The 16,886-nt window shown below is 36.7% G+C and overlaps 4 protein-coding genes and 2 long non-coding RNA genes across 17 annotated transcripts in view; 3 read left to right on the top strand and 3 right to left on the bottom strand.

The window, feature by feature from the left end:
* LOC126916447 (uncharacterized) overlaps window positions 1-1,459 on the top strand; it is a 103,734-nt gene extending 102,275 nt beyond the window's left edge. The window contains exon 4 of the mRNA XM_050722294.1: window positions 964-1,459. The gene's annotated coding sequence lies outside the window, so the exon portion shown is untranslated. The remainder of the gene's footprint in view (window positions 1-963) is intronic.
* LOC126916453 (uncharacterized) overlaps window positions 1-16,886 on the bottom strand; it is a 105,421-nt gene that overhangs the window by 87,840 nt on the left and 695 nt on the right. The window contains exon 1 of one of the 2 annotated variants that reach the window (XR_007710565.1): window positions 16,844-16,859. Coding sequence is in view for 1 of the 2 variants with exons in the window: in XM_050722303.1 (XP_050578260.1) it covers window positions 16,871-16,885 (15 nt within the window). In the remaining variant the exon portion in view is untranslated. The other variant, XM_050722303.1, reaches the window with a different exon arrangement.
* The window catches only part of LOC126916446 (uncharacterized), a 106,879-nt gene that overhangs the window by 2,965 nt on the left and 87,028 nt on the right, over window positions 1-16,886 (top strand). Inside the window, exon 3 of one of the 2 annotated variants that reach the window (XM_050722292.1) lies at window positions 653-962. In XM_050722292.1, coding sequence (XP_050578249.1) covers window positions 653-922 — 270 coding nt within the window. In that variant the 3' untranslated portion in view covers window positions 923-962. Of the gene's footprint in view, window positions 1-652; window positions 1,460-16,886 lie in introns of those variants that run through there. The other variant, XM_050722291.1, reaches the window with a different exon arrangement.
* Window positions 1,815-3,839, bottom strand: LOC126916474 (uncharacterized). The gene is made up of 2 exons (XR_007710607.1): window positions 3,175-3,839; window positions 1,815-3,065 (listed from the first exon to the last, which is right to left on the bottom strand). It is a non-coding gene; the product is annotated as an uncharacterized LOC126916474 (long non-coding RNA).
* Window positions 5,068-16,886, top strand: part of LOC126916433 (A disintegrin and metalloproteinase with thrombospondin motifs 3-like) — a 110,971-nt gene continuing 99,152 nt past the window's right edge. For 2 of the 10 annotated variants that reach the window (XM_050722259.1, XM_050722261.1), the window contains exons 1-6: window positions 5,068-6,280; window positions 9,057-9,332; window positions 9,987-10,111; window positions 10,427-10,519; window positions 11,118-11,353; window positions 12,521-12,673. In XM_050722259.1, coding sequence (XP_050578216.1) covers window positions 5,719-6,280; window positions 9,057-9,332; window positions 9,987-10,111; window positions 10,427-10,519; window positions 11,118-11,353; window positions 12,521-12,673 — 1,445 coding nt within the window. In that variant the 5' untranslated portion in view covers window positions 5,068-5,718. Of the gene's footprint in view, window positions 6,281-9,056; window positions 9,333-9,986; window positions 10,112-10,426; window positions 10,520-11,117; window positions 11,354-12,520; window positions 12,674-12,732; window positions 12,857-12,920; window positions 13,069-13,246; window positions 13,584-16,886 lie in introns of those variants that run through there. The other 8 variants (XM_050722258.1, XM_050722260.1, XM_050722262.1 and 5 more) reach the window with 8 other exon arrangements.
* LOC126916458 (uncharacterized) lies at window positions 11,457-16,436 on the bottom strand. The gene is made up of 4 exons (XR_007710580.1): window positions 15,927-16,436; window positions 15,430-15,490; window positions 14,522-15,155; window positions 11,457-11,645 (listed from the first exon to the last, which is right to left on the bottom strand). It is a non-coding gene; the product is annotated as an uncharacterized LOC126916458 (long non-coding RNA).

The following is a 16,886-nucleotide window of genomic DNA, read 5'->3' on the forward strand; positions in this document are numbered from 1 at the left end:
TTTCATAATAATTACGTACTTTATTGAAATTGTTTCCGCTTTATAGGAACATATGTACATGGTGTACACATTTGAGGGAATATGCAAATGCAATTTTTTATTTGTTCTTCTTATTTATTGGTATTCAACAATGATATTGGATATGATATAATTGTACAGTTTGTACATACACGGCAAAAATTTTACGAAATCCGTAATCGATATTAACCGACCGAATTAACAATGAACGAACCGTATTCTCTGGAAATGATGCGAGATATTCTGGAAAATTGATATTCCCTCGACTAAAAATATGTTACGTTCACACTCACTCGTGTTCGTTACAAGTTCCAATGTGAAATGTCATACAGAGTGAAACAAGGAATTGTTGCAAATATTAATTTAATTTTAGTATCAAGAATCATTCTACGTACATGTAGAATTCTTTCTCATCTTTTCTTTTCAGTCTTCTTTTTTCTCTTTTCGCTCGATACTATCAAGTTCGTGGTTTAATGCTGCCCAAAATGAGCTCGTACTCGGACAAAATTAAAAGAAATACTATATTTTAGCGTACGAGTGTCTCTTGCGATCCGCTAGGACATGTCATATAACGAACATCGTGAAAGTTTAAAATCTGCAAATATTCCTTTCACGTTTGCTTCTTTCTCTTCAGGTAAAGCGGTTTTCTTACACTACCAGCACCGAAGATTCAATGTCTAGTCCACAAACTTGGTCGGTGGAGAGAAAGTGTACTAACAAATGCGACTCCGGATGTATAGTGGTCGGTGAACGAACAAAACTCTCCGCTTGCACCACTTGCTGCGAGAAATCGTTTTGCAATATCGGTACCGGTGCTGCGAACGATCTGACGATAAGAGGGATCGATCTGTTTCTAGCTTTAGTATTACAAATTACATTAACAATTATCATGTATCCGTCCTGACATTGCAGACGAAGTAACACACGATCGTGAATCATTTTCAGTCGCCGATGAGAATAATTGGTTCCATTAACGCGTTTATACGTACATTGTAACATACACTGTAATATTACACAACAACACGATACATAAGATTTGTCGCATTACCAATGAAAATGCTGTTTTCATTTTGTAAATGTGTACATGGAGTTTCATTCCTTATGTGTTTCATAATAATATTACGATGAATATTGATTAATAAGTGAATAAAATTACGACGATATCGATAATACGAAGCTCAGAAATAAGAAAATAATAATGATGTTCTCGTTCTACTGTCGATAAATCAAAGAACAATCGATAATATAAAAAGGGGATGTTCTTAAGAATACGATGCTCATAATTATAATAATTGCAAATACAATCAAATCTACGAGAATGAGATTTAAAACACTGCTAAGTTATTACTCGATCGTTCAACGAACCAATGTAATTTAAATTGTAAATTTTAGAAAAATTGTTATAGCGATACACTACCAATAAATTGTATAAAGTAACAAACTTTTCTAAAAAAAAAAAAAAAAAAAAACTCATTAAAACTCTCGATATAGTAATAAATACTTTTTATCGATTTCCATTTTTCCATTATCCTCTACTTAATTCCGAGGGATGTCAATGAGAAACATATTAGGTTGTTCCAAAAGTCTCTGTCTGTTTTATAAGAAAATAATAGATGCACAACATTTTTTCTTTTATATTATTTTATTGAATTTTGTATGATCCGTTTTCTACTAATAGAACAAAATGGATCATAATGTAAAACAAAAAATGATGTGCATCTGTCACTTCCTTATAAAAGGAAAGAAATTTTTGGGAAAACCCAATAGAATGGGAATTTTCTCGTGGACACATAACATTAGAAAATTGTACACAACTTTTATTTAAATTCCTTCGTACGATCTCTGTACAATATTCTTTTATTAATTATACCTTAATTTTCTTTTTATTTTACTTTAATTTTTAAGTATCCTCCGATTGGTTTCCAATTATTTTGATTATTTTGCAGGAAGCCAACAATTTTAACGATCGGCATATTTTTCGATACTCGTGAACAAGAGTGTACAACCTGGACGTTTATACACACCCACATTTCTCTCAAACGCACAAACATCCGCATTCCGTTTATAATACTAAAATTTCGCTGGAAACAGGGAAACGCGAGATCGGGTATCTACTAAATCGCTTAAACTATATAGTTTATACCAGCGCGTTTACAGCTGTAACCAATTAACGTAATTACACTGCCTAAATGAAAGCATTCAGTTTATACTCGTGCATTCTGTTCTTTCAACAGCATCCTGGAAATCTGCGTATTATCATTTTCGTAGAAATCGAGAGAGCTTAGGTTGAATGTAGATCCGACATCGTCAAACGGAAAATTACAAAGTTCTTGAATTCCTGGAAGTTTTTAACGGGATATAGGGTTTTGTTCCAATGGAAAACGCATATTCGTTTCTAGGAATCGGTTTTAATTAAATTTCCACATCCGTGAACAAAGGGATATGATTTATCGTGCGATAGCATATAATGAAAACTAAGGCAAAGAATGGAATTTTTTTATTTTTCGCAGAAAACGCGAGACGACATCGCCTTGTTAAGAGGAAATAAAACCATTCCAGGAAAGAATAACGATCGTCGTTAAGCGTAATGTAATTTCTTTCTGAAGAGTCATACTAATCTATCGCCCACGCGTAATGCCTCGATGCTAAGCATCTCTCATTTTGCATCTCGTTCGTTGCCATTCATCTCGTCGTGTAAAACGCAAATAAAATGAAAAGAAATAATTTTTATTCCAAGAAGCAATTATTCAAACAACAATTTATCAACGGATAAGAAAATCAGAAATGTCCCTTTTAATATTTTTAAAATTAATATTAAAACCATCTTTCTCTTCTTTTTTACACTCTTACTTATCTGAAATTCTTTATCTCCTAATTTCGATAAACCATTTTACAAAACGTAGGCTATTGTCCGTTTTACGTTTAACTGTTATGAAATTTTGCAGTCCATTTACGCATAATCTTGCGAGTAAAGTACATTTTGCCAAAAGTAATCGAGCGTCTGTCTACTTTTGAACAATACTGTACCCAACAGCTACTTACAGTGGCTACAAAAAGTATTTCTGTATTATTTCTACTATTGTGTTTATCCCAGCGTGTTAATCAATTATATTAATTGAAAGCATATTAATTGTCCTCTGTCTGCAAAAGCCTTACCGACATTTACACGCTGGATCGTTTAGGATCATGCAATATCTGTTTACGTTCTCGTGTTTTAAAAAGTGTGCTCAAAAATTCTTGAATACTCTTGCAAGTTGCTAGAATATCTTCCAATAATTTTCATATCGATACATGTGAATCTTTTTAAGCGAAGCGGAATCTAAGCAAAAATATGAAGAAAGTGGAAAATCATTTAAAGTCACTGGTCGAAAACCACCCACTATGCAGATGGACAGATAAATTTCGCGTCACTTGATAGTACTATCGTATGACTACGAACTATTGACACTAGTTGAAAGCGAAATGTAACGGCTGATGAAAAGAAATTGGAAAAGATAGAGATACGTAAGTATTAGCATTAGGTTGGCATAAAAGTTTCTTTCGTTTTGTGAGGAAATAATAAATGTACATTTTTTCTATCATATTATTGTATTGAATTATGTATGATCTATTTTGTAGTAATAGAATCCATTTTATTTTATTCATACAGAATTCAATAATAATAACATTATATTTCCTTATAAAACTAAAGAAACTTTTGGGACAACCTAACGCATATAAATACCTTTTCACAGCCACTGTATAAGATTATAAAAGATACTGATATACAAGATATTGTTAGCTGTAGCTGCACACCCACCACGCACTGAGCATCGCAAATATCGAAAAGCCCTGAAGAAAATTTGAAGAAGAAATGCTGTAATTTTATAAAACTGAATTCTAATCGACGAGACGAGTAAACGTGTGACAGATATCGTAGAATAGAAAATAAAAAAAAGTGTGTAATAGGCAAAAAAAGAAATGTTTAATATAAATTTTACTTAGAATTCATACACGTAAGTAGATATGACTTTTCTGCCAGTCACTGTGCATTATCTCACATAATTTATCTCTCGTACTTATTCTTTCATCCAGGCAAAGGAAGCTGTCGGAACAGATTTAATTCCCGTTCATTAGATTCGTCGCCTTACTGAATACGATATTCTCGAGTTCGCGGTTCAAGGGAAAGCGAAGAATTCTGGTGGGGTCGAGAGCAACGTTCAAGATGAAATCCTCGGCCCTTGTTAAATCGTCTCGGTCGGGGTCGAACAATGCGTTCGCCAGCATCCTCGTTTCTCGGTGATTGCACATAAAGCTGCCATTATTAGAACTTCAGTGGGCGGTAAGCGCTGGTGCTTTTTCCAGTCTCGCGTTCGCGCTTACTCTTACGCACAATTCGCCGCTGCACTCGCGTGCGTTTCCAGCCGCGTTCATCCGTCCATGTGGCTTCCAGTCGTAGCACGAAGCTCGTTCGTCGCGTTTACTCCACTTTTTTCATCGAAAAATTTTATCCGGAATATCACGTTCGACTCGACGACCGATTAATTATCGTATTTTACTTTCACCGATGGTGCATCATTTTCATGGGAAACGTTTAAATTTCCACGTGGTGCCACGTGGTGGAAAAATTGGCCACCAGTTGCTGCACGACGCTCCTTCGTCGCGTCTACTCTACTTTTTCGTCGAAACCTTCTGTCCGGGGGTATCGCTATCGACCCGAAATCCGATCGATCGTCTTATCCTTCCGTCCTTTTCGCGAAAGTCGTTCGAATTTCTGTGACGCGCACGTGGAAAACACTGGCGCGAATCTTCGAGTTAGTGAGAATCTTTGGCTCGAATTTGATGATTCGTTCGCGTGGGAATCGCACGGCGAGGCGTGCGATTGTCGCGATCGCTCTTATCGCTCGCTCCACTTACGTTCCGCTTCGTTCTACCGACTACTAGTTTGCTGCATTCCCGGTTACTTTACTGGTGGTGAATCGTTAATCGACGCGAGTTACCGCCGACGAGCTTGTTACGATACGCAAGTACAGTGGAAAAAGGAGTTTAGCGAAACAGTTTCGTAAAGCTAAACGATTGGACGAATCGAAAGGAATTGGAAGTCGTTCTAAGAATTCTGTTCGAAGACAGCTTTGAGAAGGCGAACGGCGATTGAAAAAAGAAGAAATTGAAAGACGTCGAAGGAAATCGAGAAACGTTCGAATTCAACGAGGCAGTTTCCTACGCCTAGAGACGATGATCGAAGGAAATTGAGAAAGATTCGTCTGTATTTTAAGATTCTGTATCAATTTGGTATAAATAGGTCGAGCAAATATTCACGGTTAATCTTTTCGATAAAGCACTACCTACAAAACCACTGCATTCTATGATTTCATTTCATCTCTGGCGTACCGTAGAATCGTTCCCTTCTCCATTATACGATCGATTAAACAACACCCTGTGTATTAAAACCAACGATTCACCTTCGTATTACTTCCGCGCGAGCTACGTGATAAAGCGCGAGGCATTGAAAATGTTAGATCGCGAGAGTATCGTCGCATCCGCGTCTATATGACACGGCGTTTCGAACGCGTTACGAACCGGCGAAATGAAATGAGAATATCGGGTCTGCGAACTAGCTGCTTTCATCGCGATAACTACGTCTGCGAGTGAACGAGCATGCCTGGCGAGTTTTGGGTAGCCAGAAAATCCTATTGAAATTTCGATCAAAGCGCGCGAGACATGACGCGATCGAAACTTCCCAGTTTTCTCCTCGCCACGTGGCTGCTCGGCACGATCGCTACTAAATCGCGAATGAGCGACTTTCTGCAAAGCTTGCAGGACTACGAGATCGTTTACCCTCGAGTGATCCCGAATGAGAGCGCGCGGAACAGAAGATCGACCCACGAAGACCGAGAAACTTGGCGCGAGTATCTCCACCAAGAGCCGGTGTTCCTCGAGATCAGTAACTGGACCGTAAGGACCATGGCCAACGATCGATTGATACTGTCGTCGAATTTCACCGTGAATTGGGTGCGCCGGGGTAAAACCAAGTCCGAGCGACGTAACGCCAAGGCGAACTGCGATCTTCGACAAGGCAGCTTGGAAGGAGACGCGAGTTCCTTCGTCGTCGTGACGATATGCGAAGAAGAAGTGTACGCCTTGATGTTGATCGGGCAGAGATCGTTCTTCGTTCAGCCGCTGACGAATGGCCAGCATGTGATGTTTCAGCCGAAAAACGAAAAGTGGTGGTCGATCAGGAATAATTCGAGCTTCGTGTCTGTGAATCCGGAAAATCCTGCAGGTGAGAAGGATCGTTATCGCGATGGCTTTTCATCTTTCGTTAGACGGTTGGATGTAGGTGATTGGTTGATCGATTTACCGACTTCCTTGCCAATTATGTTATAAGCTTCTTACTTTGCGATCCGCCGTTAATTGCTTCTTCTATTCTAAAAATGACTCTGATCGTGATACTGTAAGAACTGATAGCGTCGATATGATAATACCATACATAGAGTATGAGAGTAATCGTAGTACAAACGAATATATATATATTCGGTTTAATAAATTTAATTTAATAAATTTAAACCGTCAAACAGAGAGGGCTTAATCTGCAGGCAAAAAGAAGAAAAAGAAATAATCATTTAGAAAGCGAACGACCATTAGCTAATTCCAATTTGAAAATATCGCCAAAGTCAAAGTCATTTTGAACAAATGTTTCCTGTACGCGTTACCGTTTGGCCTGGACGAACTTCTCGGACGTTGATGTCCGTACATTTATATATATATATGCATTTCTGATAATCATTTTCAACTCGCACAGAGAAGAAACATCATTGAGGCTACCGTGAATTAAATTCGCGAATCAAGTAACAGGATAGATACGATTCATACGAAGCTTTGCGTCGTTATTCGAGGTAGGAAAAGCTTTAGCAGTGATATCGAGAAAAGCGAAACTACGAAATCATCGCCGTCGTCGAGACAGAAATTGCTGCGAATATCGCGGAAAGCAGAGCGACGGTAAAGAGTATTACAGGAAAAAGTTGTTCGGAATATTAGCCTTGGCAAACATATTTCAAAGCCGTTGAATATGGCGAGATTGTCCGCTTTGTAAATATTTACCGAAAAACATGTCGTACGAAGCTGGGCAATAAACGCGTTTTTCCACAGTTACAAACAAGTATCGTACGTATGAAACAAGTAACGACGAATTTTCCATTCCACGGCACGCGACAATTGACCGTATTATCAGCGTTTCGTCAGACTTTCAAGAACTGCGTTTTCTTTTCTGTATTTATGATTTCGCAACTGTAAAACGGAAGGTTTATTCTGGAGATGCGAGTTCGCGTGAACAACTAGCGCAACGAGTAAAAACACGCGGTTTTTGGAACTCGATCGAATTGGTGGCAACTGTGTGTACGAGATCGTATTAATCTCATCGTTGATCGATGTCAGGCTTCTATCCGAGCACACGGACAACGTTCTCCAACGACCAATCAAAGATACTAGATAATTATTTTGCATTGTATCATTATTGTAGCTATTAACGACACGGGCTTGTTGTCGCATGATAAAAAGCATGCAACTGCGCTGACACGATAATACAGCGAACCTTTGCACGCTGCGATGGAAAACGCGTCGCTACCTGCTTCGTACGAACGATACTCGTTTGGAATTCTGTAAAGAAACGTCCGTTGACGAACATTATATAAAATTCTTCCTTCTTCTTCTTCTTCTTGTCTGTAAATCAACTCCTTACAATTTGGCGGTTTAAATTTGGCACACCCCGTATATACAGGATGCAACCGAACAACGTCTGAAAGCGAGAACAACGCGAATCCTTGTGGAAAAATGAAGAAAAAGTATAGGATAAAACGTTCTCATTTTCGACTTGGAGAATCGAGTCTGAAAATTTATCAAGTATACTCGAACTGTATCTGAATATCGGTTCGAATAATAAATTTATTTAATTGTATAATTAATTTATTACAAAGGAAATACAATCTGGATGTGAATATCAAATGGAAACAAATTTTACTAAGTTGAAAATCGATCGTATCGTAATTTCCACGACTCGTTGTTTACGGATTAAAAATCTGTTTTACGAATACGAGGACCTATATATCTACTATTATTAATCAATTTTTATGAAAAATTTCGTACGATGCGCGGATAAATTCTAATTTGATAAATTGTTGGAAACGTGGAAAATTGAATGCAATAAAATTACGTAGCACGGTTTACACGGTTGCAACTTTATGACCCATTTAGGTCGAGTAGCAATGAAATTTATTGCATATATCGGAAATTCAAGGCACGTAATTGGCAGTTTATAAACAAATTATTTGTTCTCTTAATTAAATTGCCCGCGTCGAAAGCTGTGAAACGTTTTTGTATCGAAATCGAAGAATCCAACATCGCGATCCTATGGATCGAAGAATGCGACGTAAATGTTCGAAGTATGGTTGAGAAACGATAGAAAATTCCAAGTGTTACGCTGTATTTCTCGTTCGATTTAAATCGAAATTTTAATGAGGAACAGCGCCGATTGATATTTAAAAGTGAAAGTGACGGTTAAGAGCAACGAAGAGCAGGTTTTGTTAAAAGCAATTGGTCTATTTACCTCGCTGTTTAAACGGCTTTGTTTGACGTTACTTTGATCAATTTCCATTGACACTTTTATAGATAGCATGCTTTTTTACGGATGGAAAGCCGTCTGATGGAAATTTGTCTGAAATGTCCGTCGTAAAATTGCATTTTCGCGGGCAACAGAAAACAATGGAATTTTGTACAAAAGCGCAATACTTTAATTAGCGCAAAATTCCATTTTCCCCGCTGGGAAATTGAATTTTCTATTAAAGCGTGATACGTTTAATCAGCGGTGGCGTAAATTCAACAAACTAACAACTGGAATATTGACTTGTCACAATTTTGTGACACCGTATATGTCGTTGATACGTTCCAGTCTGGTCGTATTTACAATTTCAGAAATTTTGCAACTATTTTTTCATTTTATCCGTAACGAGAATAGCGAAGATAAGACAGGCAAACGTGGTAAAACGTTGATAATTCGGTTACAGGGAAATCGAATAAATTTGAAGTTGAAGAAAGTAAGAGAAAGTCGAAACGAAGCAAACGCGATTCCTTAAGCCACGATGTTCAGGGATTTTATAATCTTTCCGGTGACGTCTTCGACGTGGAATACCCAGAAGCTGAGAAATTGATTCTGTACGATGAAAAAGACGATGTCTCCACAGAATACAACGATACAATAGTGGAAGAATTATCGATCGACGTAAATCCCGAGGAAATTGGATACTTCTCTGGTCCTAAATGGCAAAGGAACAGATTATCAAGTAAGTCAAATATTTTTCCAAATGCCATTCTTGTACGATCGTTGCTTTTCTACTTGCCACGTACAATATAGCGGTTAATAAATTAACGAATCATCGAATATTACTGAAAGAAAGAAATTGTACTGATATTCCAATCTATCGTGTACAAAAGTAATAATAACAGCATGTAATATAAGAATAGCTCATCTTCAGCCTTAAAAGGAACTCGGTTTACAATTATTCTCCCTATTGCGTTCCACTCTCGCTTGATCTTCTACACGTTCATTTATATTTCGCTGTTTTTAATTTATTTCATTATCCCCTGTCTATTACACATATGTATATTGTCCATTGCACGAATATTTATCTATCTTGCCTAATTTAATGTAAAAAAATAGAAAAATAGAAAAATTTGCTGGAGGAATACGTTTACCAAAATTTGTCAAGAATTTTAAAGAAATTTGCAGGATGAAATTCACGGTGATACCGAATTGATATTTTTGAAATTATACTTTTGAAATAATTATTTATATCATAATAATTATTCCACGAATACTTGCTCGTAGATATTAATTTATGCTTTTAATAACCATGCGTTTAAGCTATCAAGTCGAGTCGAGTAGACTTTCTAATTTCGTGGAAGATAAGTCGATTTCTAAGATAAGTCATTTCTAGAGAAAAGACCAGCTGCTAAGGATTCGCCGCCACGATGGCTAGAGCTTGGAATAGCTGCTGATTACTCCGTGGTAGATTTTCATGGAATTCGAGTACAGCAATATATCTTGGCTCTTTTAAACATCGTAAGTAATACCAAACGAAATTCTGTTATTATACTTAGATATAGAATACCTCCTTCTACATATGTACGCAAGCAACCGGGAAACCGTAATGGAATTTTGTAATCGATTAATTTCAGCCATTCGGTAATTGGTTTTCCAATGCTGTTGAGATTAATAACGTACATTTCCTAAGATAAATATAACGAATAAAATTAATTTTTTAAGAAAATTATATAAGATACGATGTATTTACGAGAGTTTTGAATAATAATTTATTTGTAAGGCTGTAATACTGTTTTAACGCCTGTTACATTTTCGTACGTATTTTAATTCTAGGTCAGTGCAATTTACATGGATCCATCGCTCGAATCCAACATGATTCTAGTGATCGTACGAATGATTTTATACGCGGAAAAACGAGACGGTATGGTAAGCGATTTCCATTAAATTAAATCATTTAAGTGTCAATTATTTTATTTTCTACTTATCTGTACAGTGTATGGTATATAAATTATATAGGTCAAAATATCTGCGCACGACGTTTTAGATCGATAAAATGCAACGAGTTCCATTTTGTTAAATTGGACAACCGTGAACGATCCCTTGGAAACAAATTTCCAAACAAACAATCTTCACGAATCATTGACAAACCTCGCATTTATCGTGTATCCGAAATATCTGTATAATCGACTATTAAACCTTTTTCATCTCTTAAGAATCTTAATTTAATGTTATAGACCTATGATAATACCATTGATATACGACACTTGCGATTCCTTTTACTTTTCTTTTTCTGCTATTCTTCTCTGCCGTTGAATCAACATTTCAACATTTTTCAGAAAGATTAAAATACTAACAACGTTACAAGTTACATTTGATTACAATCAACAACACGATTACTTGCACATATATTTATTATCATTGACGAATATTTATATATAGTATATAATGCATGATGTAATAATAAATATAATATATTCGTAATATTTGCTAGCTTTTATTAAGAAAATATTAAACGTTGTCGTAGGTCCGCCGTGGCGATGCCAGACGATCTCTCGAGAACGTGAACAAATGGAACAGAAAGATGCTGTCCTCGAAGGACGTAAATCACGATGTTGCTGTATGGTTGACGCGGTTAGATATAGGAGGTCCTTCCGGTTACGCACCTGTGTCAGGAGTATGCGATCCCGCGAGATCGTGCGCGTTAAATCGAGACGAAGGCTTGACCAGCGCCTTTATCATCGCTCACGAAGTAGCACACATGTGAGTGTCCCACATGTTGGGATATCGTTGGCAAACTGAAATATTTATAACTGGCCTGGGTATTTACGCAGAGACCGTGTGCTATTTATTTATGCAAATACGCACTTTTACGAGAATAATTTGAAAAATGAAATCTCCATAGGAGAACTTATTATCTTTACCGAATATCACAACGAGTACTGTACTTTGAATCTGCCATAGATTTTTGCGTATTATGTGCGTTCTTGCGGCTTTGCGATTCCTATCTATTTGTAACATAAATCTCTTCTAGATCCTCTTGTTTCGTTCCTCGCTTTTGTCTCCAAAAAATGACGTTTGCTTTTTGAGACAAAAGCGATACTGCGTTTATATTTATATTTAACATTAGCGCGTTCTTATTGCCATTATACTTATTCGCTACACGGAGGATGTAGAAAAATTGTAGTAAAATCACAGTATAGAGGAATTCTACGCTTCTGGATCGACGGAGATTTAAAAAAGTGGGACGCAAAGTTGACCTTGACCCTGTTTCTCAGCGTCAAATTTCTTTTTATCGCATCGTACGGTACTCGTCGCGAGTGTTGACTTTGCAAAGGAAACCGTGGCTCGCAACTCGTCCGTCCTCATAGAAAATAATATTACAAGGTTGCATTAGCTGTCGCATAGATGCCACAAACAATATGCTGGTATTTCTCGCATTCAAATAGAAAGTAAATAGCGCGATACTAATGACGAAACGGGAAATTAAAGGAACCAAAGAGAAAGGAGCATCTAACTTTGTAATCTGGAAATATTAGAAAATCGCTTACCGTATGAAAAGACTTTTCCAGAGCGAGGAGGTTTCCATGTTACTAGTTTTTCTTCTTTCTTTTTTCTTTTGCCAATGAACGCGCGCGCAGAGAACGTACGAAGGTGAACAACGTTTCTTCCGAACAGAATCGCGTTTCTTTGCGCGTTGGTCGATGTAACTCGCGTTGTTCCACCTAAGAAACGTACAAGGTTGATCGTGCGAAAAAGAAAGAAGCGATCGAAAGTGCTTGACAACGAGATAACGAGGACAACGAATGCTTCGTGACGGTTTTTTTGCACAAAACTACCAAGAGAGCCGCTCCTGCGTAATCTCCTACAAACGCCAACAAGATTATTTCTTTGTCCGCTTCGACAACGACACAAACGTGTTTCCCGTAGTCTAGGTCTGACTCACGACGGAGACGAAACGACCGGAAACGCGTGCAAGGAAGAGGGATCTCGAGGAAGCGTGATGGCACCGATGGTCGCTGCCACGTTCCATCATTTTTATTGGTCTCCTTGCTCGAAAAAGGAGTTCCATCGTAGAGTGAGGTAAGGATGCTCGTTCTACACAAGAATATCCTTCTTAGAATTACATACTCCTAAAATAGGTACTTGCAGACGGTGGTCCTGTTTGTCGAATAAGCCGAAGCACGATGGCCTCTCCCAACTGAGAGACACCATTCGCGAGACGTTTACGATGGACGAGCAGTGTCGCATGGAATTCGGCGAAGGGTACGTTTCATACGCAAATTATCGTTGCTCGGTCTTTCGATAACGAGTTTTCCATCGAATTCAGTTACGAGCACTGCAAGACCTTCGACGTGGCGGAACCGTGTTCTCGTCTGTGGTGCGGTAACAGTAACGTGTCTGAAACATGCAAGACTAAGAAGGGACCGCCTCTGGAGGGTACATTATGCGGTGACTCGAAGGTAAAGCGACAGCAGGTAGTTTAACTTGGTTACTAATAATTAAACCGCGGAGTTTTACGTTTATACCTTTTATATTTATATAAAATATAATTATAATATATAATATTATACATATAATATTATATAATATTTTATATTAATATTATATAATAATTATATAATATTATAATTATATAATATTTATATAAAAAAGATTCGCAGACGAGAAGATGCACAGGATGCCGAAATGGCAATAAATAATAACGGAACAATTGTTTATCTAGAGCCCACTTTTTAAGTCGTATTCATGGAGATACGAATTTGCGTAGATATCTACAGTCTACTGATGAACGATAAGTATAACGAAAACGAAATGAACGATTAGCACGGTTTAATCAACGCGTTTATAACTGCCTTCGTTGCACTTCTCACTGCGGACGCGTTAAAGAGTTATCTCGCAAGGAAACAATTTTTTTAATTAATTACGATAATTAGTAGCGAATAAATAGCATACGTACCATAGTAGACACGATTAGTATGTTATCATGTATCAATACACGTTATATACAGTACAGTATAAATATTTCAGTGGTGTATAAACGGTCGATGTCAGTCGACGAATAGAAAGAGCTTCGATTTCGGTATAATACTAAATAAACCGAGAGACGGAGGTTGGAGCGCTTGGAGCGGCTGGGAGAAATGTTCGAGGACTTGCGGAGTAGGAGTACAGTGTCGAACGCGAAAATGCAATAAACCTTTGTTAGTATTTGGATTACCTAATAGATTTTTGCGTATTATGTGCGTTCTTGCGGCTTTGCGATTCCTATCTATTTGTAACATAAATCTCTTCTAGATCCTCTTGTTTCCAAATTATTTATTATTATATATGTCGAATTGTCGTTTGGATTTCGAGCGCGAGACAATTCTTCGTTAGCATTTGCCATCATGATGTTCAATAAAGGTTGTATTTTCATAAAATTATATTTCTTTACAAAGTTTGATAAATAATTAGTTTAACGGTTAACTAAGATAACAAACAATAAGTAAACAAATGCTTTAAATAATATTCTTGGGTTCTGTAACGAATCCACGGTCAACGGGAAACTTTCTGTACGTTTTAATATATTTTTGATAGCACACTGACACGTTCACTCAGGCACAGGGTTTCTCTAAGACTGACTCCAAGACGATGACAGTAAACTCTCCAAGGAGATTGCAAAATAAATGACAGATACAGTTACATATATCAAATACATATCGATCGGGAATATCAACAAATTCCCAAGCGCCGTAACTAGGCAGTTCCACATAAACCAGCATTGCTCCTGATCAAGACTTGATTGTTTATACAGCGTATCCCTTAACACTGGAACCTCCTTTGTAAAACATTTCGTTTATCCCGTGACGGTGGCTACGTTCGGCGACCAGTTATGTCACCCCGAGCCCAAGTATTGAGAAATCTTCCAAAAGAAAGGCTCGATGTCTCTACATCTCCGACATATATATATATATTTCCAAATTAGTCTCAATTTTTACCGGTGTAATCATGATAGACACGTCTCGTTACATTGAAGTGAAGTGAAGAAAAACACTAACACACATAATATATATTCGCAAAAATCTTCTATCTAATATTTTCGTCAACTACTGTATACACATTTATTAGATATTTGTGTGAGATTAAAATCGACAGATACGATAAAAGAATATTGTAGAGGTATAGCAATAAGAAAGTACAAGGAAAGTATAGCTCGTTAATTTGAATTACACCAGATTGTCAGTCATCTATTAGGTCGTGTTAATCTCTGAATAAATTCTTAAATAAATAAGTGTTAATAAAGATAAAGATAAAGAAGTGTTAATTAAACTAGAGACACTTAACATTTATTAGCATTTGTTCTTCCCCATTACTTCTTGAATAGGTCCTTTAGGGAAGAACAGAGAGACGGTTCGCTGGATTCCGTCTGATTCCGATTTTGATTCTTGGTATTTGAAAACCAATTTGTCACTTTGCCTGACATTGGTTTGTTCGGAGATACCGAGGGCTTTCCGCTCGACCCGGAAGCCCCCGTATCGTTTCCCTTTTGCGCCGTTAACATCTTCTCAATTGCGCTACCAAATACCTACGGACAAAATTGTTCTTATAAATTTATGAATATTATGTGTTTACGTATTTGAATGAAAATTTTTATGAAACGAGATTTCGCGTTAAAATACGTAATAGTTACTACGATAATTTACATGTTCTTTTTACCAAGATGAAAATGTATATGTAAATTTACTTGATGTATATGTAAATAGAAATATTTATATGTAATATTTATATGCTTGTATTAAAAATATTTTCATGCTTAAAGAATAAAGGTCATAATGTTATAAATATTTAAATCCTTGCACCTCTCCTTTATCGCGTAAGAAAGAGAAACTAAAAGTTTCACTCCAGAGAATGAGCTTCGTTCTAAAACAAATCAAATAACATATATTTCAGTATTTAACTGTTATTTAATATTCCTAATATTCCTAATAATATTTAATATTCCTATATTATTAATATAGATGAGAAGTCGATAAGATAGTTTACAATCATTAAGTACAGTATCGCAGATCCACCATCAGAGGTCAGTAATATTAAAATAAAATTCATGTTGGATTAAAAGTGTGGTTAAGTTGGGGCTAACCCCAAATTTGCAAATTTTGACCTAAGTCAAAAAGTGGCCATTTTTGCACCTCCTCGCGAACGAAAAATTCTTGTGCGACGTTTAAGAGAATTTATCAAAAAAAAAAAAAAAAAAAAAAAAAAAAACAAAGATTTATTAGCATTTATACGAAATGTGACATGGAAGTTGAAAAAGATGAGTGTAGAGATGAAAAAATTAAGCAGAGGTCAAACTTACGCGCTTCACTTGATCTTCATTTTCTTTAAATTTTGATCCAGCTGATAAATCAGTAATTAAACCAAGGGAACTAAGTTTGAAATCAAGCGAATCTGAAATACTATCAGACTGTTGCTACGTGAGAACAATAGCCATCTTGTACTTCGTATTTACTCGATTCCAAACTCTAATCGATATACCAACAGAATTTACCAGCAAAATAATTATTCAGAGATTCTGTCGGTAAAACAATTGAAGTTTAAAATCGAACGAATCCGAATTACTGCGAGATCGTTGGTGGCTATTGTTCTCGTAGCAACAAACTGATGGTACTTCAGATTCGTTTGATTTCAAACTACAATTGATTTATCAATAGAGTTGTCGAAGAATTATTTTGTCGATATCGGTGTAGAACAATAGCCAACAACGATCTCGCTGTACTTCATATTTCCTCTATTACAAACGTCGATTCATTTACCAGCAGAGCATCTGAAGAATTATTTCACATGGATCATGTAGAAAAAAAACGAACACGAAAATGGAACTGTAATAACATTTTTTGTTCCTTGTTGAGAGCCGTTCTTAAACATTTTGCAGGAATTTTCCCTTCGCAAGAAGATCGACAAATAACCACTTTTGATGCTCTGTTTTCATCCCATATGAATTTTATCATTAATATTACCGATTGATAATAATGTCACTGCGATATTGTCCGCAATGATTGCAAATTATCTTCTCCACGTTTCACCTATATCGATAATACAGAATATCAAACAACAATTATTTAATTTCACGTTGTGGTTGACTTTATTAATTTTTACGATAAATTGCATTCTCTGGAAGAGATTTTACGATTTACGATTTTCTTTTTCATTCCTCCTTTCACCTACGATGGCTCTTAAACAAGAAACGATATCGTAACGAGAAATACAACTTACCTGAGCGTCCACTTTGTTGTCCCATAGTGTTGTCCCATACGAC

This window comes from Bombus affinis, chromosome 5 (assembly GCF_024516045.1).
Source record: "Bombus affinis isolate iyBomAffi1 chromosome 5, iyBomAffi1.2, whole genome shotgun sequence".
NCBI classification, from domain to species: Eukaryota; Metazoa; Arthropoda; class Insecta; order Hymenoptera; family Apidae; genus Bombus; species Bombus affinis.